Source organism: Panthera onca, chromosome A3 (genome assembly GCF_046562875.1).
Source record: "Panthera onca isolate mPanOnc1 chromosome A3, mPanOnc1 haplotype 2, whole genome shotgun sequence".
NCBI lineage: Eukaryota > Metazoa > Chordata > Mammalia > Carnivora > Felidae > Panthera > Panthera onca.
This window is the reverse complement of record NC_138341.1, coordinates 129,569,261-129,591,680: the sequence shown is the minus strand read 5'-3', so window position 1 is coordinate 129,591,680 and position 22,420 is coordinate 129,569,261. Positions and strand designations below refer to the sequence as shown.

At 52.2% G+C, this 22,420-nt stretch overlaps 1 protein-coding gene and 1 long non-coding RNA gene across 6 annotated transcripts in view; one reads left to right on the top strand and one right to left on the bottom strand.

Annotated features, from left to right (window-relative positions):
- NFATC2 (nuclear factor of activated T cells 2) overlaps positions 1–21,821 on the top strand; it is a 139,944-nt gene extending 118,123 nt beyond the window's left edge. For 2 of the 4 annotated variants that reach the window (XM_060620312.3, XM_060620342.3), the window contains exon 10: positions 17,808–21,821. In XM_060620312.3, coding sequence (XP_060476295.1) covers positions 17,808–17,869 — 62 coding nt within the window. In that variant the 3' untranslated portion in view covers positions 17,870–21,821. Of the gene's footprint in view, positions 1–10,340; positions 10,429–17,346 lie in introns of all 4 variants that reach the window. The other 2 variants (XM_060620326.3, XM_060620321.3) reach the window with 2 other exon arrangements.
- On the bottom strand, positions 9,907–16,267 carry LOC132670122 (uncharacterized). Of its 2 annotated transcripts, XR_013554485.2 has the most exons (9): positions 16,132–16,267; positions 15,280–15,725; positions 13,231–13,360; positions 12,596–12,748; positions 12,131–12,257; positions 11,341–11,464; positions 11,086–11,255; positions 10,728–10,811; positions 9,907–10,016 (listed from the first exon to the last, which is right to left on the bottom strand). It is a non-coding gene; the product is annotated as an uncharacterized LOC132670122 (long non-coding RNA). The 2 variants fall into 2 exon arrangements; XR_014137482.1 differs by lacking the exon at positions 13,231–13,360 and having other exon boundaries at positions 12,596–12,641.
- Positions 21,822–22,420: the final 599 nt, after the last annotated feature.

Here is a 22,420-nt window from a genome sequence, read left to right as displayed (position 1 = left end):
GCTGCGCTGTCTTCCTTCTTCCTCGTCTCCATTCCCTTTCCCCCTGCCCCCCTTCCTTCCTCCCCTGCCCCCCCTTCCTCCCCTCTCCTTTCTTCCTTTCTTCCGTTCTCTCTCTCCCTCTCTTCCTTCCTTCCTTCCTCTACCAAATTGCTTTTATTACATATATGGAAGATCTAAAAATAACAATACAAATATCGTGTCCCCACCTCGAGTTTAAAGAAAAAGAACGTAAGCACTGCCTTTTAGCTCTTCTGTTTTTAAAATCGTTTTCATCTGCCAGTCTTTCCGTTAGGTTTCTCGACAAGATGGCTCTTTAAAAAACTTTGCTCTGATTTTCACTATGACGGCTAAAAATTTCTAATTCTTCAGTATCAAACCCCATGCTCAAATTTTCACTTGCCTCGTAAGTGCCCAATTTTTTTTCTTTTTTCTTTCTTTTTTCTTTCTAGCTCGTTTGACTCTGGATCCAGGGCAGGGCCCGCACGCTGTGGCGATTTGACATGTGTTTTTGTTTCTTTCCTCCGCCCACGTCCCTGTCCTCTTTCTCCCCTTTGCTCTCTCTCTGCGTTCCAGAAGCGACACGGTTTGCACACGGGCCGGTTTTGCCGATCGAAGCCCCGTGTGCCTCTGATGGGCTGTTCCATCCGTAGCTGTAATCCTTTCCTTTTCTCTGCTGTGCAGTCTTCTGTCACAGAGTTCATGCGTCCATCCCAACAATGGACATTTGGTCGTTTCTAGGTTTCTCCGCTTTGCTTGGTATAGACGACGCCTTCTGGAACATTCTTGCTCTGTCTCCTGGCGCACACACAGGAGTTCCCGTAGGGTTATCCCTCCGGGGGGGATTGCTAGGCCACTGGGCGTGCACATCTGCCACTTTAGGAGACAAACAATGCCAGATTGTCTCCCAAAGGGGTTGAACCAGTTGACAGCCCCATCGGCATCAGGCCCCACATGCTCCCAACATTTGACACTGGGAGACTCGTAAGTGGTTTTGCATGGCTTGTACGTGTGAAACGATACCTTTTGACGAACAGAAACTTTTCATGTAAATTTATTTTCCGAGAGGTTTGAACTGTGCGCGTGGAGCCTCGGGTGGTTCTACCCGAAATGTGTCATGGGGACTGGCGGCCTAGGTGTCACTTGGGAGCTTATTAGAAATGCAAATTCCAGAAACACCAGGGTGGGGCCCAGAAATCTGCCCTTGACAAGGCCTCCAGGTGATTCAGATGCTCCTCGAGTCTGAAGTGTTGGCTTAGGAAACCTTCTTCTACCCATCAGTCTCTTAAAGAGCTTCTCCTGTATCATTTCCCAATATGTCACACTCTTACCTTTCACACTGAAGTTTGCAATCCACCTGGAGTTGACTGTGTGTCCAGCATCAGGTAAGGTTCTAATTTCGTTGTTTTCCGTCGGGATGACTGGTGGGCGCAGACCATCTGTGGAGGGGTCGACCCCCTCCCCACCGGCCTGTAATCCAGCAGTGTCGTAAATATCATGTCCACGGAAGCGTGGGCTTCTTCCTGGCCTCTTGGCTTTGTTCCACAGAAGAGTTATAGCAGCTTTTCGTACACAGTCTTGGTTTCTGGTGGGGTCAGTCACCGGCCTGTCGTTCTCCATGAGTGTCTGGGCTTCTATTCGCTGCTTCTTGGCTCTTTGGGGATTTTTGTTTGTCTGTGGACACGTTAGGGTCCGCTTGTCAGACTCCACAAGATCGCACTGAATCTCTCCATCAACTTGAGACCATTGAGTCTCGAGCACCAATGGGGACAAATGGACATTGTACAGTCTTGAATTTTTGTGGGTTTTTTTTTTTTTCTAAAACCCGCTCAAGACCATCCTTCGTAACAGAAGTGGAGACAGAACTGCCTCACACGGGGATTCGCTGTCATTCCCAGCCAGTGACGCTGCCACGCAGGCTGGGATGTGCCTCGCGAGCTCACGATGGCCCTGAAGGCTGCCCGCCCCCTCAACGCTCAGCTGCCTCAGTGGATGCTCCGGGTCAGGAAGATGGAGGGCATTAGTTGGAAAGCCCTTTCTAAGTGTCTCTGGTTTCCTGCAGATGTGCTGTGCTTAGAACCTGCCTCCTGCAAAGGTCTTTGCATGGGCGCTTTCTAGCCACGTTCCAGTCGGCAGAAGAGATGGGCTCAGGATAGAGATGTTCACAGGTGGAGACCCAGCTTCTCACTCTTTAAGTTGCACTCAGTGGAAAGCAGAGGTTTGGGGTTCCAGATCCCCCAGTGCTCGTCTCGACCCCGTTTGCGTCATGGTTTTTTTAGGCTTGCTCTGTGCAACGCTTGGTACTTGGGGAGGGGCGTGGGCCTCGTGAACCTCTTGAGCCGGCATTCGCAAGTCACAGGGAGCTGGGTGGGTGACGGCATGACCAAAGCTCAGAGGCCCTGGCTTCTCCCTGAGGACGGCAAAGCGTGATTTCTCACCGCTTCTCTCGGGACCTGCTCTGAGGCAAGCATGACGATACGCCGTGTTTTGCCACAGTGAAGTCAGCGCTGGGTCGCCAATACTCAGAGCCGTGGCTTACGCGTTCATTTATTCCTTTTTTCACTTAATGGTTCGTTCATCCAGCGGCTACGTATCGTCACTGCTGGGGACACTGTTTGCACAGAAAGGCTCCAAGTCCCTGCCCTCATCGAGCTCACGGTCCAAACACAAACGCAAGAACCAAGTAGCACCAAATGCTGTGAGAAAAGGTGATACGAGAGAGGGGGTAGCACGGAGGCCTGCTCCTCTAGCAAGGGAAGGATCCCAGAGGAGGAGACATTTGGCAGAGAGCTCAAGGAGAGAGAGCCTTTCTTTTTAATTTATTTTTTAAATTTATGGCCAAGTTAGTTAGCGTCTAGTGCGACAGTGATTTCAGGAGTAGATTCCTTAGTGCCCCTCCCCCATTGAGCCCATCCCCCCCCCCGCAACCCCTCCAGTAACCCTCTGTCGGTCCTCCATATTTAAGAGTCTCTTCTGTGTTGTCCCCCTCCCTGTTCTGATATTATTTTTGCTTCCCTTCCCTTACGTTCATCTGTTCTGTGTCTTAAAGTCCTCGTATGAGTGAAGTCATATGGTATTTGTCTTTCTCTGACCAATTTCGCTTAGCACAGTACCCTCTAGTTCCATCTACATAGTGGCAGACGGCAAGATTTCATTGTTTTTGGTTGCCGAGCAATACTCAATGAGAGAGCCTTGCAAATATCTAATGAAAGAGCATCCCAGGTTAGCAAGAGTAGGAAGTGCAAAGGCCCTGGGGTGTAAGCCTGCTTGCCGTGGTTGAAGCGTAGGAAGGAAGGTGGAGGCGACTAGAGGATGAGGCAGAGAAGTGTATTTTCTTTGATTTTAAAGGTGTGGACTTTCCCGGGGCTGAGGGGGAGCCCCTAGGTCCCAGGAGTGCGTGAGTGTTGGCGGGAGAGAGTCCATCAGAGTGGAATCCGGTGGGTGTTCACAGCATCCAGGCACCTACCGTGCATGGTGTGGTCCGGCAGCCACTCACCCGTCACCCTCTGGGATCCCCTGGAGTTCCCATCGGACGGGCCCCTGACTGTGGAGGCTGAGCTGGTTATACTTGATTTGGAGAGGAAGGTGCCTTTTGTGCTCTGCCACCCAGATGGCCACCCAAAGCCGGGATCAGACCGACAGCACGAGAAGGCTTGGGTTCCTTTAGGTCTAGAAGCAGGTTGCTGGTGGTTTTGTGGGATGTGAGCTTACGCTTTTCTCTTTTGCGGGATCAGACGGTCACCAGGAGCAAGCTGGGAGGCCTCCTGTCCTGCCCAGGGAAGCCACCAGCGCCGTCTGAGCCCCGGGCCTCAGCTCTGTTTTAAGGCTTGTGATGTGCTAATACCGTGTCGCTTTTTAGACATGCGCCCTGGGCTTGGCCTTGCGGTCCTACAAGGGAGCCAGGCTACTCTCGGCTTCTTACATCTCCTCCCCCCAGCTTAACTAGAGTGAGCAGCATTGTTAGCTCAAGCCGTTTTCCCTCAAAAAGTACATGGGTGATTTTTACTGTGTAACCCTAAAAGCTAGGGTATCCCAGGGTCCAGTCTTTGTCCCGATCTGCATCCCGAGAAGCAGGTTCTGGCTGCCCGAGGAGAACCGTGAAAGAATTCCCATCTTGGCGGCACGCCGGCCTGCCCTCCCCACCCGCCAACGACACCCTCCGCCCCGTTAGCACCTTGGCTTCTGACTCGGAACCAGAGCCCCAGAACTGCCGTGTTTACTCATCCTGAGAGCTGGGGACAGTTCGGTGCAGCGTGGCACTTTTTCTCGTAAGCTCCGAGGTCTTGCTGGTAAGATGTCTGGGCGGCTGGGTGCCGTGCGGGACCTGATTGATGCTGGGGCTGACTTCCGGAGGCCTCTGGCTTGCAGAGCGTGGGTGACTCAGAGGGCTCTTATGCATCTGCACGCCGCCGCTGGCCCGGGGCAGCCAGCACTCTGCAGGGTGGCCTGGGAGGGGCCCCTCTCGGCAGGATGTGAGAAGGCATCTCTGAGAGCACGGCTGACCTCAGACCCGCCCACTCTGAAAATGCAGAAATAGCTGCGGAGGTGAAAGTGCTCTGGGGAAAGAGGGTGGCCGTCCAATCAGTTCAGCCTGTTAACCAAATGTTCTCCACGTGGCCGGTGAAAACACATGTTAACGACGGGGATAGGAACGGCGCGAGCACACTTTTTTGTGGGCTTGACCCGGAGCCGGTTGTATTCACGCACAACCCCTTGCTAGGTTACACGTTGTCATTCCCACGCTGCGGACGAAGGAACTGAGGCTCGAGAAGTGGATTGGCCCATGTTCCCTCCGTGAATACAGACTGCTCGTGATGGGCCACACGCTGTCGGAAGCACCTGTCACGTGGTGACTCATTGATTCCCAGAGATTCGCAGAATGTGCCAGGGCCTGCCTCCAGCCCATGGCAGGACGTGGCAGGCTGAGATTCGGACCCACGCCGTCTGGCCCCCAGCACGGTTTCCCCGCGAGTCTGCCCTGAGGGCGTGCGCCCCTCACCACTGTGCTCAGCCCCTGCACTGAGAGGTCTGTGGCCCCTGCCCTCAGAGACTCCTCCAACCTTACCAGACGCGGGAAGGCTGCCTTTGTGAGGTCAGTGGAGGGCGGAGCAGGGAGAAGGGGCTCTGGGCTGGAAGAAACCAGGCAGCAGTTGAGGCTGGGTGTGGACAGAGAAGTGGGTTCTGATGCATACAGCAAGGAGAGGGGCCTCCCGGCCCCAGACCCAGACCGCATAAAGGTGTGGTGGTAGTGGGAACGTTGGGGCCATAGCATCAGCGTCTGCTCCTTGTTCAGATCCTGCTGCGGACCAGCCGTGTGGCCTTGGAAAAGTCCTTTGACCTCGGGCAAGTCCCTTAACCTTGGCCGCTTCGCTGGCATGCCGTGTGAGCGTAAATGGAGACATCAGAGAGGCAGGTGCTCTGGCAGAACAGGGCTTGTGGGCGTATCTGAGTTCGGCTGCCGTTAATTTTCTCACCGTTTAGAGTCTGGAAGTCCGCGATCGGGGAGCCAGCGAGGTGGGGTTCTGGTGAGAGCCCTCTTGGGACGGGCACCTTCTCACTGGGCCGGCACAGGGCGGAGGGCGAGCGCACGAATTCTCTGGCGTCTCCTCTGATGAGGGCGCTAATCCCATCATGGGGGCCCCACCCCACCCTGATCACCTCATCGACTCTGGTCACCCCCAAAGGCCCCATCTCCGGATACCATCATGTCGAGGGTTAGCGCCACAACATAGCCATTTTGGGGACACAACTGAGTTCATGGCTGGGCCTGGAGGTGACAGGTTTGATAAGGGGATGAGTCAGGAGTTGGAGTTCTGTCCACATGTGTCTTAGGGACACCTGGAATAATGACACACACACACACAGTCCTTTCTGGTCCCTCGGACAGCCTTTGTGTCGAGAGCAGCAAGTTCCCCTGGCCAGGCCTGTGAATCTCACCCAGAGACATTCAGGACTGGGTTTGGGCCGACCTGGTGAAATTTCTTTCCAAAAGCTAGTAGTTTTTTTGATTCTGGAAGGAGTAGACTGAATGGTCCGGGGGGCGGGGGGCGTCCCTGATTTATCTTGCCGCTCCTCGCCCCACAGGCCCTTGGCTGAACCAGGAAGGTGGAGGGTTCTTGGCCCTGCACTTGCCCTCTCCCTCTCCAAGGCAGGAGGGCTTGCCCAGGGCTGGGTCCCATGGTGAGGGCTTGCCCATGAACCTGGGCCAGGCCTACACCCCCAGGTGGTCGGTCTGTAGGTCAGTCAAATCTTACATTAACCCAGGCTGTGGGCTAGAGGGAGGCAGATGTGGTGGAAATCTTTTGGGGGTGGATGTAAAGACACAACGTGCCAAATGATGGGAAGGTATCGTGGAGGGGGGGGGAGTGTGAAGGGGGGGGAGTGTGAAGGGGGAGGGTGCCTCCTTACGGGACACGGGCTTCTGCTGGGCTTTGGAAATGTGTGGATGTGTGTAGGGGTGTCCCCCCTGGGGGCTGGGTTAGGCCATTGTGTGTCGTGAGGAAAGTGGCCCAGGACGGAGGGGCTTCCTGCCTCTCCGGGATTCCACCTGCTAACCCGTCTCCCCGGCCTCCATCCCAACTCACACATCAGCAAGGAGAAACGCACTCAAACGTCTTGACATAAGTGTTTGGTTAATTCCTTCGACCCCCAGAGAGAAAAATGGCTTCCCGAACAATTAAGTATTTATTTTATCATCTCATTGGCGGTCACAGGCTCATTTGTGGGTTTGGAGCGCCCTTTCTTTCCCGAATCTCCACTGGATGTAGCAACCGGCGCCTTTCTTTTTGCTTCTGTTTTGGCAACAACGTATTTTGCAACGCTTGCTTTGTGGCTGATGCCTCTCAGCAGAGGTTTGGGGTCCAGGCATGATGAAATGGCAGGACGACAAGGAAGCAAGCCGTGGTTTGTTTAGAATGCTTTCTTGCCTGTGGTTGCTACCTTAGAAGCCGTGTGGTTGCTCGCCGGGAGAGGTGCAATGTAGCTGCATGAAATCAGAAGACAATTCTGCTGAATTGGAGAAAAGGACTGGGCAGAAGGGGCAAACCCAGCTCAGGCTTGAGTTCCTACAGTTGGTGAGTCCTTTCTCCTAGGGCAGCGTAGCTTAGAGAAAGGCCCAAATCGTCGTTCCCTAGACTGGAAGCGGATGCGTAATCACGGGAAACGTGGGAAAGGGGATAAGGTGGTAGCAGTTTCGACTGTGGTTGGGAGGGACATCAGTGTTTTCATCGTAGAGCCAGCAGACTGCACGCACCTTGGGCCGTTCGCGGAGTCCCGTCAGCTGCATGACACAGGTGCACGCGGGTCTTCCCATCTACTTCCATCCCCCTTAGAGACGCGTGCCTGAGCTTTCAGGAGGCTGGACGTTAGCTGTATGATTTGGCGAGAGGACACATTCTCCCGTCTGTGTTTTTGCACTTCATCCGTCGATACCATGTGCTTGCACGTTAATTTCCAGTGTTGATTAATAAGGGAAGCACTTCCAATCCCTGTCTTCAATGATCATCTAATCCACAGCACCAGTGGGAGGATTTTACCGCTTTATGCCTAGTGTTGTAAAAATGCAACATCGCCGTGTAGGTCTTCAGCTGTAGCCTCATAAAAGATCACACAATGGGGCAATGATTCTAGGACCAGAGGCTGCTCTCCTTGGCTTTGCGGGGGGGGGGGGGGGGGGGTGTAGGTGTCACCCAGGTAACTCTAAACATGGCTGCCTCTCTTGCCATCCACCTCCATATTACTAACAACTGGCCAGAGCAGCCATGCCGATCGAAGGAACCTACTTCCTCGTGAACCGCGGAGGGAAACAGGATCCCATTCTTGGTTATTAGAGAGGATGCTTTGGCCTGGCCTCTGTCCCCTTTCTCACCCTTCCCTCTTACTCTTCCATGGGTCTTCTTTAGGGGCCATATCGCAGAGCTTATCAATACCTGCCAACAGACCAGGTAGAACATCTTATTCAGTCCTCACAGAATCCTTGCCAAGAAGGTGTTGTTATTCCCATTCTGTGGCTCAGCAAGGGGCCAGGAGACTTGCATGGCTGTCACTGGCAGAGTGCTTTTTTTCCAAGGGCTTCTGACACCAGTCTGCATTTTCACCCAGCTCCCAAGACAGCCTGATCATCTCCCTACAGGGAGCCCGGGCCTAAGGCCTATGAAGCTGGGGCTTTATTGAGCTCTGCCCGGTGCAGGGGCCCGGTCCTGGACAAACCTCTCCATCTTTCTGTGCCTCGCTAACCTGACCTGAGCAATGAGCGTTCTACCACCACTCCCCAGAGATGGCTGGCGGGGAAGTGGGTGGCTGGGTCTTGAGCTGAGGTTGGGGTCTTAGTTGAGTGGAAATAGGCCCTTCCTCTCCCCTTGTCGCCTCTGCCTTGCACCAAGAAACAGGCCGTGAAGGAGGGAAACTTCATGACTAAACAGGAAGCTGTACCTCAAAAGGCTGCAAACCAGTTAGATGAATGCTTTATAAATTCTCTGAACACTCTTGATGAGGGCTGGGGAGCAGAGTCAGAGCAGGGCTTGCTTCTCGGGTACTGGCTGGCTGGACTTAAGGGCATGGTCCCCGGGGCTCCCCCCTAGACTGGGCTCGCTGCTCCAAGCATGTGACCTTGGACCTGTGCGTGGCACTTGATGTCTACTGAGTGTAGATGGATAGAGTGGAACCTGTTGGCCCTTAGAGCACCTAAGGTTTTTCTGGGAGTAACGACTGACCAAGTGCTCTGCCTTCAGTGCCACCAGTTCTGGGGCAGAGACCAGGGATCCCAGCACCGGGTCAGGGACACAGGGGAGCGGCCGATGTAGTGATCAAGACAGGAGGTGGTAGGGGCTGCTGGTTCCCAGATATAGTTTGAAGGTAAACCCAGAAGCATTTGCATATGGAGGGATGTGAACGGTGACCAAGATTGGTCTGAACAACCGGAAGAAGAGAGTGAGGTTTCTTATGATGGGAACAAGGGGGGGGGGGGCGGGTGTGAGAATCAGGAAATCGGCTTTGGCCATATTCAGTTTGGGATGCCCAGTGGGTAGTTAGATGGCAAAGTCTGAAGGTCAAGGGTGAGGTCTGGGCTGAAGACATTAATTTGACCACTCTTGGGGTACAGATGGTATTTTAAGGCCTCGAATGAATGGTCTGACGATGCCTTTTGCTCTTGGGGTGAACAAGCCACCGTGCACTGGAGCCAAGGCAGTCCAGTGAGGAAACTGCTGGTGGGGCCACGGCCACCCGGAATTTGGGGGAGTGGATGGTTTTGCTTCGGGAGGTGGCCTGAAATGCAGGGTCCAAACTGTTCACAGCAACTGCCCGGGAGGAGCTGGTTATTTTCTGCTGTGCCTACTAGCCCCAACCCAGCCAACCCGAATGGAGCCCAGCCTGGGGGAGTTCAGGCCCGTTAACTACAGACCTGCCGGAAAGCTCTCATTATTTGAGGGTTCTCCACCTTGAAGGGGAGATTTCCGGGAGTCCGTGCCTCGCCTCTGAAAGAGCATCCTGGTTTGCCCAACGATGCTGATAAAGCTACAGCTGGTAAAAGTTGGATCGCTCCCTGTAAGAAATTCATCCCAGAAAACATTTCTAAGTGCAGGCAAAACGGACCCTGGCCTTTTACTCTGGCACTTTTTAAAGGGGATTAAGAGAACAAGGGATTGGAAAACTGCTGTAGAGGGGGAGTTTATTGCTTGTAATGTACACTCATCACCACCCCCTTTTAAGGGCCCTCCGTGTGCTGACTGGGCAGGAGCTATAAAAATAGGAACTTTTTTTCACTGTCAACCAAAAAAAAAAAAAAACAGGAAGAAAATGTGCAGTCTTATGAATTTGCATGCGCACTGAGGTTCTATCACTTGTAAGAAGGAAACGGGTCAAATTTAGCACGGAGAAAAGCCTGAAGGCGGGTTACGTTTGAATCGATTCCTCGTGTAATTCTGACGTTCTCTGCTGCAGAAGCTAGCGTGTACGTTTTTCTCTCTTCAGTCGGCCCTGATTCGCAGCTCCGTGGCCTGCAGGAGGCAGGGCTGTTTTGTCTAGCTTAGAAAAAACAAAACAAAACACCATCACCTCGCTGGTGCCCTTTGATCTCAGGGACCCTCATTTCTTGGCACTAAGTCCCTCCTCTCAGTGACTACTGCACTGGTTTGGGGTTAATTCCGGCACAGTGGTTTTAAGAGGATACAGAATGTGGGCTTAAACTACAGTCGGAGGGTTCAATTCTGTCCTGGGTTCTGAGTTGGCCCTAGGTGAAGAGCTACCCATTAAACGGATGATATTAACGTGAGTTCGGAGTGTAATAGAGGTCAAAGGTGATTTTTTTTTTTCTTCTCAAAAATGATTTTGCCAATCTTTTTCAGAGCTGATAGACACACACCTTAGCTGGATACAAAACATATTATGAAACAGAATGACTGTGATCTTTGATCCGAGAAATCAAAGTCAAAGGTAATTGACCTCTTCTGCTTCTCCTTTTGTTTTCCAGCTGTGTGTTTCCTTAACCTGAATTACTTTTAGTAGAAGAAATCTTTTCCGACCGTCCTCACAGACGCCACTTCCTGCAGGCTAGCCCCCATCGCTCTGTAAGGGGACACCCCTGGGGTCCATCCCTGAGCTGGTCTGGGAGGCTGGAGCTCACGGATGGGGCGGGGAGGAGAGAGAGGAGAGGAGGCCCTGGGAATTTGCATGTTCTCCCAGGGGCCCCATCACCCCCTCCCAGGAAGAGTATAGCAAGGCCCCCTTCCCACCTCTGAGAGTTCTGCTCCTGCACTGGACCAGCTCCTTTTTGGTTTTGTACATGTTGCTTGGTGTATCCAGTTAAGTAAGACTCTCTGCCTTGGGGAACGAGACAGGGAAGGTAGATCAGAAGCCCCGGGAAGCTGCTCTCGGAGGGTACTGTGCTTGGTCCAGGATAGAGCTGTGGTTTTCCCACTGAACTCGGCAGAGCCCCTGATGTAGCTTCAAGCACTGGATCTATACCTCAGTCGACTTTGGATTCTGGGCCTGCGTCGAAGAGCCTGGGAACTCACGCAGACTTGACAGCACAGGGGGCAGGACGCTCTGTGAATGTAGAGTCCCCCTGGGACGGTGAGGCTGTTGCTTTACCTTTCTGTGCCTCGGCTGTTTAGATGCTGTTGCTGTGACCGAATGCTGTGCACATGCCGATTCGATTCAGCACACGAAGTACACTCACCAGAAGTCAGCCGGCCGTGTTGTTGGTTACGTGCCTCCTGACATCTCCCTGGCTCATCGGGCTGTGGCATTTGAAGGGTCCCCTGGTCAGATAAAGTAGGTTCATTCCATCAAGGCCAGGCCCAGAAGCTCATGGCGGCATCACACGGGCTTTGAAATTACACCTACGGTGTATGTCCATGTGGTTTTCTGTATGTACCTCTGAGCAGCTGTTCTGCCAGCTGTTCTGAAAACGCACCCAAATTCACTGCCAGCTGCCACGCCCATCAGCACACACAGTGGCCTGGACATTCTGGAGGGATGGGCTCTGCTGATAAGGGGTATTGGGTGGGGGCGTGTTTCTCTGGCACGTTCTCCAACAGCAACTATCAAACCCTGTCCACAAAGGCAACAATGCTGTCAGGGAACATTTGCTGAATACCAGGTGCCAGACTCCCTCCCGAGGGCTTCGGATCCGGGACTCAGGGTGACAAAAATGCAGCTAAAATGTCAGTGTGGACAGTGTAAACCACTTCTCAGAGTCCTGAAGGGGCCTTTTTAAAGCGTGTTTCTTCCCTCCCTGGTATTAGCACTTGGCAATGCTTCTGACCTTACAGGGGCCTGGGAACTTCGGCAAGCTGGCTCTGATGTCCAGGGCCCCTGGGGGATTTACTATCCTGTACCTCTCAGACCCCACCCAAGGCTTTGGGCTTCAGGCCTGTCGAGGGTTTTTTTTGTCTTTTTCGCTGAGTCTAAAGTCTGGCCTGGCCCATCTGGAAAGCTCTTCACTGTTCCCCCAGAGCACACAGAGGTGGCTGGAAAGTTCCTGAGCCAGCAAAAAGCAGAGCGAAAAAGAGTTTTGTTCTTAGAGGACAGATCATTTCAGTTTTGAGATCGGCGTCCCAGGAGAAGGGCCAAGGGCCACCTTGCCTGCTCAGCCCTTTTCCACATGCTAATGGGGAAGAGGCCGGGTGCTCACCCTCAGCTGTCCCAGCAGCTTTACCTCACGGCAGTTGGGACAGAATCACCCAGAGCGCACGTCACGGGCTTCCTGGTCCAGCCTCCTTGCCCCAAGCATGGGTCTCGAGAGGAGATTCGGCAAAGCCCTGCGGGATGAAGAAGGGTAGTGAGTGGACCCTGCCCCTATCCTGGCTCTTAGACTCTCTGGCCTAGAGAATGCAGCCTCCCCCCTTCCTGTCCAAGCTCGAGGAGTGTCTTTCTGGCTGTGGCCTTTGTGGCTGGCCCCCAGACTCTTGTGGGCACTCACACGATCTAACCAGATTTGAGAAAACATGCTTGAGGCTTCGGGGAGAGAAACAGGAGGGGAGTCTCTCCACTCCTTCCTGTTGTTGCTTTTTCGGGGAATTAAGTTCCAAAGTCAGCAATTAAGGGGAAAAGGCCCAGAGTCAAAGTTACCCTTGACGGGCTTTTAAATTACACCTACCGTGTATATCCATGTGGTTTTCTACGTCCACCTCTGAGCAGCTGTGCTGCAAGGTAAAGTTTGAGAACCTCTGAGCTCAGCTGAATGAAAGTCAGTATTGCAGGTGTCTGGCCCTTCAAGTGAATCGTAGCATTCCTAGGGCAGAGTGGGATGCTAAGAGAAATCCAAGTGTGTAGACATAAACACCTAGGGTTGTTTGAGGAACAGCACAAGTAAGAGGCATTGGCTTTATTCCCCTCCCCCCCTAAAAAAAAAAAGTAGGTGAAAAGACACTGCTCTGCCGTGGTACATACTAGGGGCTGGTACACTAAGTCTCACACCAGTTGGCAATTGGCCTGTTCAGATCTGGCCCCCGGTCTGTTGTGGCGAATAAAGTTTTATTGGCACACAGCCATGTCCGTTTGCTCACATACTGTCTATGGCTGCTTTCACACCACAGGGCAGAGCTGGGTAGTTGAGTAGGGGGCCCAGAGCACTGCAAATATTTTTGTCTGGCCCTTTACAGAAGAAGTTTGATGATCCCTCATATTCTTTTTATGCCAACAGCCCTTTATTAGAAGGGTTTTATTTTTATTCTCTCTGCCTGATTTTTCCAGAGTTTTAAAGAGAAAAATATATAATTATAATATACTTACATCTGTCGATCTTTTCCTTTCTGGTTTCAGCCTTAGGTGTCAGGCTTAGAAATCACCCTGAGGTTGTACACATTCATCAATGTTTTCATCGCGGCGCCTCGCGCTAGGGGTGATAAAAGGTCAGGGCTGCCTGTGGTAGAGGCGACACCATTAGCCTCAACTCTGTTCTGTGAAAGTGATACTCAATGACCGCCTTAACCACTCAGCATATGGCCTTCTCTGCTGTTAACTTCGCAGAGGCTGCCCTCGCCTTTTCCTGACACACACACACACACACACACACACACACACACGACACTGAGGATGCCAGGACCATGGAAAAAACATGATGACTTCTGCACTTAATAGCACGGTCTCATCAATTGTGTAGCCATCTAGGGTTCAGGCTAATACATGGGCCTTGAGTTCAAATCGCAATTCCATCACCTGGTATGGCAGGGGACTGCCTATCTCCAACTATGAGGCGAGGCTTGTATTGCTAGGTTTGGCGTAAGAAAAACTTTGCATTTATTACAGTGCGTGGCACGCAGTCAGCCTTCAATAAATGCGAATGTCTTATATTCTTTTGTAGAGAAAAGGTTCCAGACAAGTAACACATTGGCAACCCATTTGTCAATTGGAGGGCAGAGGAAAGACAGCTTCCCCAAACCAAGTGACCTAGGCTGTGGTGTGGGATATCTGTGGGGGGCTGAGATGCATACATTAGGTACCTGCTGTATGCATGGCACCCTGAGGACACAGGAAACTCAGATAACCTGGCCTAGGAGGTTGCAAGCAAAGCATTGTGAGAATTCGCTATTTGCTTCTGGAGGAAGTGAGGGCCCGAGGGTAGGTAGGAGTGGGAGACAGCTTCCGTGCAAAGGTGGCGTTGGGACGAGGAGAGGGGCTGTTGGAGAAATGGGTGTGGCCCAGTTTGGGAAGAGGTGGGAGGAAAGATACAAAAGTTGGCCTAGGATAGATGCTCAAAGCATTTACTGACTGGATGGAACGCAGAAGGCTGATACAGAACCGTGTTTCAGCACCCAGAGTGGGGACGAAGCCCAGAGCTGCCTGTGGGACCTGAGGCTACCTACCACTTGAGGAGAAAAAGGAAGCTCAGAAGGGCGTCACTGAGCACTTCCCGAAGCCCTGTTTAAAAGCTGAGGATTCCGTGGGGGAACAAGAACATAAAGCAGTAGCTGGTAAACTGCCTGGAACCGATACCTGGAGGAGACTGGGCAGGACTGGGGGGATGCAGTGCAGAGCAGGAGAGGGAGCAGAGCCTTGAATGGAGGAGTGAGGAGAAAGGGGCTGCTGGGCTACTCTACCAGCAGAGTGCAGGTAGAAGCCTGCGTGGCCGGCGAGGGAAGCAGGGGGCACCCAGAGCGGGGTTTTTGCGTAAGGGAGACCTTAAGCAGGTAGAGCTGCAGAGGGAGACGAGAGCTGGAGAAGGAGGTGCGGCAGGGCTGAGGCAGGACCCCCCCCCGCCTCCCCGTCCCATCCAGCACAGAAGCCGGGGGAGGACCCAGGGAGAGGTTGCATGGTGGGCATCAGGGAACCGGTTTGAATACTTGTGGCTGCAGAGGGGAGACCTCCCTGCAGACAGGAGACCCGGCTCTGGAGCAGAGACCCTCCAGGTCTTGGGCTCGAGGTCCCCCAAGTGGGCGGGGGGGGGGGGGGCCGGCGCTGCCCCTGCCAACACCCAGCTGGCACTCCTGCTCTAGAACTCGCTCCCAGCCAGGGGAGCCAGCCCTGAAGTTTCAGCAAGAGAAGGTTCCTCTAGCCAGAGAGGTTTCTGCGGGGTTTGAGTGGGCCTCACTTCGGGGCCTGGGCCCACAGCCGCCCCCTCGCCACCCCCAACCACATGAAGGTCTAAGTGCACGCTGTCCGGAGTTTTCCAGACGCGACTATTAGCATCTACCTGACTCTAGCTTCCAGGAAGCGGGCAGAGCGTCTCTGTGCTTGAACACGGCGCCTACCTTCCATCCCCTGCCCCGGCCCCAGCCCCTGCCTTCTGAGGAGGGGGAGCGACCCTTTAGTGAGGGCCGTGGTGCCAACATGGCTGCCTACCAGATATTTTTAGAAAGCCGAGGCTGTGGAAAGTTTCCATTAAGGATCGACTCTTCTGGTTTCCTAGATTGAGAAAACAGGAAGCCCTTCAGAATCCGGGCTTTGAAAAGCTTCCCATGAAGCTGCACTGACCCCACCTCCCTCCCCCTGGCATTCTGCTCCCCCTGTGGCTCCCTGCCTGCCTCACAAAGGGCTCTCAGCTTACCAGGCCCGGGCAGGGTTCACAGAAGGGTGGGCTGGGTTCCTGCTTTAGGGCCCCTGGGAGTCAGCTCAGCCAGTACCTGGTATACAGTAAGTGCCCGGTCAACAACGTTGGTTTGCTGAATGTGAATTCATCCTCTGAGCTATTAATGGATCCGCGGCCACGCTTTGCTGTGCTAATACTATGCACGTGTACCTCCGTAGGTATAACATCTCATACCTAATGTGCCCCATGCTGTGAACACCTGCCAGACACGGGGCACTGTGATAAGTCCATTGCTTGCAGGATCTTATCCAAGCTCCTCTAGGACCCTAGAAGGGAGGTGACGTTTTTAGACCCGATTTACAGATGGGGAGACTGAGGCAAATTCAAGTAAGGAGGCAGCAGAGAAGGGATGCTAACCCGAACTCCCACCTCGCACGTGCTTTCAGCACATACCTGAAGAACAGGGAGCAGTGCCTCAATAGTTTCTAGCACAAAACGAAGCCCACCGAGGCGAAGCACTCATTCAGAGTCTGACCCCGAGCCTGGGGGTGTGGGGAGTGGAGCCAGCCGCTACGGAACACCATTTGCCAGGCGGGCGCCAGGAGCAGGCATGGGCCTCAGTGCCTACCGGGGACTAAGCCGTACACGTCGTGGGTTCCGCTTACCAGAGGGGAAAACCGAGGCACAGAGAGGTAGAGTCACGCCGCTACCAGTGGAGTGAGGGAGCCCAAGGCCAAGCGTGCCTTTTCCAGCTCAAGGGCAGTTGGCTTTTTTGGGAAAGTTTTGCGCTTTCCCTGGGGCTTGCAGACTCGTCCACGCAGGGGTCTTCTGGGAAGAGCATGCTGGACCTAGGAGGGCTCCGCTTGAGCGTGGGGTGGGGGGGCTTGGAGCAAATCTCAACAGAAACAGAAAATAAGCAGGGAGGATTACAGTAAGGTAATCAAAGACGAAACCCACGAAGGGGACTGCGGGAGGAGGCGGGGGAGGGGAGATTAAGTACCTTCGAAGGCACCCAACAGGGGTCTCCCTCCTCTCCCCTCTCCTCCTGCCCCTGGGACCAGTCGACCCATCCCACTGCACAGGCGAGGGCGCACACAGCCCTCGGGTTTGTGCACACCCCCTGCCTCGGATCTGGGCTGCTGCAGAGAGCAACTTTTTACCAAGAAAGTTTTTTTTCTTTTTTTGCCAGATCCCCATTCTAAGACCTTCCTGCCTTGCTTACAGAGACAGGGGCCCTGGATAAGGAGGCCGAGATGGGAGAAGAGAACCAGCTTCTTGATGTCAGGGGCCGGCATTACATTCCTGGTTCCCTTCTGGGGGAGGGGGTGACCGAATTTTCCAGAGCCCCTCGGACGGAGGACACTTCCCTAGCATGGGTGGCAGGGGCGGGGGGAGGGGTAAGGCCAGAATTTCTGGTTGTGCTGAGAGAGATGTCGTCTACACTGATGGCTACTCTCAGTGGTATCTCCATCTACTCTCTTTTGAAAAGTCTCTTTTGAGAACTGAATGCTTTGTGGGTCAACTATGGTTTAGTCTCATAGTAGGTATTTTCCGGATGCTGTAATAACAGAAGGAGTGTGGTAGTCAGCAGAGAGCCTGAACATACTTAGATCCTGCCCTAGGGCCCAGCTCAATTTCTGCCACGATTTTTTAAAGTTCCCTTCACAAACACATCCGTAGCACAAAATATTACTGTCCAGGAGAACAGAAAAAGCACAGGAAGGCATTTCTTACGTTACAAATTGTCCAACGTATTATCGGAGAGAACAAAAGCGTGGTTTGTTTGTTTAAAGGTTCTAGAAAGCTAATCCAACCCGTGTTGTTGGTGCCCTCTCACTCGCCCCTCCTCTCTCTCTCCCTCTTTCTCTTTTCTTTTGTAGTTAATGAAATTATCAGGAAGGAGTTTTCAGGACCTCCCGCCAGAAACCAGACGTAGAAGATGCCATTAGCAAGCCACCTTCCGTATCTGACCCCTCGGAGCCTTCCGCTGCCTCTCACCTTCTGTTCTCTTTCCTGTACATCTCCTGGCCCGGAGGCCACACGCGGGACCATGTTCTGGCAAAAAGCTGACCCTCGATTGAGGAGCTCGCCACCTCTCTGTGTAAACACCAGGGAGAACGCTCTGCCTTTTTGATTTTTGTTTTAAATCCCAAAGAGCATCTCGGTTGACTTTCATGGTGTCCTTAAGTGCCTGCTGACCAAAAAAACCACATTCTGCACAAGACAGCACGCCGCGACGGCCCCGAGAACCGACTGACCGGGGCTCAGGGCGTGGGCTGGGGTGGGGGGTGGAAGATGTGGGCCGTGTCATTAAACCCCAGCCCTGCGTTCATTTTTCCAGGAAAAGGAGTTTTCAAACAGCAACCAAGGGAACGTGACCCAAGAGTCTGGCTTATGGGCTGAAGAAAAACGGAAGCCGGACCGTCATCCTTAGGGATCGCCTGTTCCTGGCCACGGTTGGGCCACAGCGAAAGCCTTACTTTTGAGTTTTCTCATTCTGAAGCACAAGTGGCCCCTAACAAGATGGCCTGTTAAAACTCGGCGTTAAGTTATGACACGTGTACACGTTATTTTTTTTTCCTCTGCTTCAAAAAGCTGGCTGGAGGGTGGGGCTCGCTCCAGGCCAGCAGTTCCTCACCCCTGCAGCAGGCGGTCAGACTCGAGCAGGGACCGCAGGCTGCAGTGTTAACACCTCCGCACCCCTGCAACCTAATGGCTTTCTGCTGGTCTCGCTTGCTTTCTTCCTAACGGCCAGAGTGCTTTTTTTTCCCCGTAAACTAGCGAGGAACAACAATCTCAGGCATGTGCATTGAATTTTGAGAAGGAATTGAAGAGGAGCTAAAACCACCAAAAAAAAAAAAAAAAAAAGTGAAGGTATTTTGGTTAAATTGTGAGAAATGGCAATGAGCAGGCCTAAGCATTTCTTTTTCTAAGTGGGTTCCCCCGTGAGAAGGGCAGCGTTCCTTCTGGCCTCGACTCCACGTGGGATGCCATCGCAGGCTGTGGCCCCCAAAGTTCATTGGTGATCTTTATCTGAAGCCCTTTCAAGCGTCCCTCGGTCCCCAAGACCTGTCTGCATTAGCCGCCTGCATCCACATCGAAGAGAACCAGCCCACGGGCAGTCCGCAGTTGGACAGAGCTCTGCCCGGACCGCTTGTATGGTGATTGGCCCCCAAATTCTGTCTCCACTGCGCACATCGAGCCCCCACGAGCCTGCCTCCTCTGGTGCAGTTTCTGCAAACACAGAAAACTCTTGAGTCCTCCGCAGGGGTGGGTTCTCATCACCCAGATGCGTTCCTGTTTGCATTTACCGTGGACACCCCGGGACGAGCCAGGGATTCGTTTTCGGCCATTCGGTTTCTTCCCCCGTAATCAAAAAACAGAATGCAGAGGTCCCGGCGCTCTTCGAAAGGCTCTGCTTCGTGATTTCTCAGATCTGCTAGGGAGAAGCGTAGGAAGAGAATCCTGGCCGTTGACGTCTCCCTGTGGCATTTACAAGTCCTGGCTTCCTAGTCAAGGTCATCCGGAGGTTAAACCTTCCCAACAGCTCTGCCAGGAGCGTGAGGCTTGGTGACCACAGCCCGGTGGGTCTGGTGCTCCAGAGAGTGGACAGAACGCCCAGGGTGTGACCTTTTAATCGAGGCCTAGCATTTGTTTTCCCCCTAACAACCAGGGACCTCTCTTGCACCCACCCCAAGCACAAAGTTTAGCAAAACCCTCTTTTACGCAAATTGCCGTGGGGCTCCTGGGCTGTGAAATTCTTCCTAATTCACGAAAAGTTTCCTTACACCAGCAGCTTTACCCAAAGCAGTCTCTCCAGCAATATTGGACTTCGCTGGGACAGAGTTAGTGTTTGGTGAGAGATCTGTTCTCACTTGACCTGGCTAGGAACCATTTCCCTTTTTTTTTTTTCTTTGCACGTGAGGGATATTGGCCTTCCTCAGTTATCTGAATGTTTTACCCAAGTGCCTTCCTGCTATTATAGCAAAGTCGCTCTGCTTCATTGTGCCTGGATGGGGCGAACAAGGGCTAACGCGTTTTCCATCAATCTTCTAGGTGAGTGAAAAGGGCCTCCTGCTAGTTCCAACTCTTGCACGAACCTGTGCACGTACGTGTGTGTGTATAACGCACGCACAAGCTTTTTCTGAGACCACCTAGGCTGGCTATTAGAGGAAGCCCTTTCATAAACAACTCTACCAAATAGCGAAGGAAAGAGAAGCAAAAAGCATTAGTTTTGAGACATAAACAGGCGAGAGAATGTGTATTAGGAACCGACAGCTAGCGAGAAAGTTTGGTCAGTAACAAATGCCAGGAGGAGATTTTGCCAAGAGGAATTGCTCACAAAATATTTTCAGTCTGGGAAGAGGCAATAGGATCCTCTACAGAGAAGGAGAAAGTAAGGATGTCTAAGTGGGAAAGGTGTGTGTGTTGCACGTGTGAGAAGGATCTCAGGTGGAGGTTTGCACTTGCTACATCCAAGGTAATGTAAATATGTAGCATTGCTAACAGGAATCTACGGTGTTGCTGAATGTAGTATATTTCCAGAGTTTGCAAGTCTTCCTGTATGTACAAAAAATACTGCTGCCTGATAATATATAATAGCAACCCAAAGTAGTAGGTTATTAAATTTTATTTTCTTACCTGTATTTTTATGCTTTTTATCTGTCCCGAAAATATCACACACCCCTGTTGGAATTAGAAAATATTTATAAATGGTTGAAATCTCTTGCAAGTGTCTCTTTTTACATATGCTGAGGATTTCCGCCTCCCCCCCCCCCACCCCGAGAAAAGATGTATCCTTGAAAATTTGTGAATCGTGCTAGCAAAAACACAAAACAAAAATACAAACCCCCCCCCCCACAACCCCACCCCCCCAAAAAAGCCCTACGAAACTACCCACCTCAGAGTTTGTCAGTCACCTGAGTCTTAGAAGAAAGCATCTTTGGAGAAAGAAGGGGGATGGCTTTGTGGAAAAAGGAACCGTCTGTTGCCAGAGAGGACACGGACTTCACCTCTGAGCCTGCGTCTGGTCACGGAGGAGAACTGTCTTGTAAAGTGTTTAGATCCCCCAAAGAAGTGGCCTAGTAGGTGACCGTGAGTTAAAAACAAAACCACCTGTGTGGGAACGGGATTCTGAAAGACTTCGCAAAGTTCACAGAACCCTGGGTGCAGGCTACCGTTTACAGAGCTGACCAAATCCCGCTAGGTAACCCCTGTACGCATTATCCAAAGGACATGCAGAGTTTTCCAGCATAGACACACCCTAGATGAATCCGGATGGTTCCTTCGAAAAACTGGAAAGGACTGACGGGGCCTTTCTCGTTTACATCCAGTAGCCAAGACGTCGGTCTCAGGAAGTCCGTCTTGGCCAGCGTGGGAGCTGCAACATTTAGATTGGAAGCGGATATGTTCTGGTTGTCACAACAGACTAAAGGGAGGCTGAACGTGTTTGTTTTCATGTCAAAAAACGCTTCCCAAGTGCTTTCTTTTCACAATTGAAAGACCGTCAGAGGTCCGGCTAACAATTTTGTTCACGTTTACAGGAGGCATGGGGGTTGGGACATTCCTGACAAGGTCCGGCATCCTTTTTTTTTTTTTTTTTTGGAGGGATGACCCTTTAGCAGGTACCCAACACATCCTAACCACCAGTCTTCCAAGCCCAGGGCTTAGGCCTTAAACCTCATGGAGCCAAACCAGCCAATGCACGGGTTTTCCTGCATTCCAGCTAAATGCTTAAGTGTCACAAAGGATTGTGATTGCAAACATCAGTTTCCCTCCGCTGTCGGGAGTACCTTCGGTTATAGCCAACGTCACCATGTTAACTCAGTTTGTTTAAAAACAAACGTTTCTGTGATTGGTGAGCTGGAGATGGTCCCTAAGCGAGCCCCTCTGAAAAGGAGACGGGATGTTGGGTGTTGGAAAAAACGTTTAACACTCTGCCTTCATGCAGCTGTCGGCAGCCCAAACACCTGCCCCGTCCCGGGTCGGACGCATTGGAAGCAAAGGATACATTTTCCATTAGGGCCCGGGCTTTCAGCACTGCCCTTGGGACAAGTTTAGACCCTGAGCACCTTGTCAAAGAACCTCCCTTACCCCCATTGCCTCTACAGCCCTCAGAGGGGAGAAAATGTTGACCATGCCTTAAGTAGTTCTCCAACAAACAATTCTCTCCAACAGGGTGGTGCTGGAAGGCTTAGGTTTTAAAAATCCTGACTGTTAAGGAAGTTTGAATACATCACATTCCTATGCAAAATGTTTTTAATCTCCAGTTTAATGTAGTTTATTTTTGCTATATGTAAAGTATTTTTATACGGCTTATATCGTGATAGTTTAGCAATAAAACAGCTGAAAGCAGTGAGTGCTTTGGTGTATCTTTTCTTCTCTAGAGATGCTGCTCAAATTTGCCTTTTACACTTTGAGTTCATACAGGGACCTTTTCTGTGGGTACAGATACCCCGTATAGGTTTAATCCTGGTCTCAGCCCCAGGGGCTCAGAACCCACTTGCCCAAAGCGGCAGCGTCAGGAAGTCAGCCTGGCTTTGTCCACTTCTCTCCCTGCTCCCATCATGGTAGCTCTGCCATAATCGGTCTTTAAACCTGTTTAGAAGGGCATCTAGGTAAAGAGGAGGTCTAATGTCCACCCTGGGCCAGCTCACAGAGGGTTTCAGAGCATTCACAGACAGCTGGGCTGAGCTGGCCACTTGAAAGGAAAAGCAATTCTTTGAACATTTTACACAATTTAAAAGCGAAAAGTGTCTTTTACCAAACCCACAAAGAGAATAAATACTAGAACTTTCCAGCTGGCTTCCTCCTGACAACAGCTTTCCATCCCCCACCCCCACCCCCCTTATAGCTAAAGCACCTAAGAGTTTGGAAGTGATTGCTGTTTAGTCTTAATGTTGCTCAAACTTCACCCACTGGTCAGCTCTACCCTGGTCAGGATCCCTGCCCCGG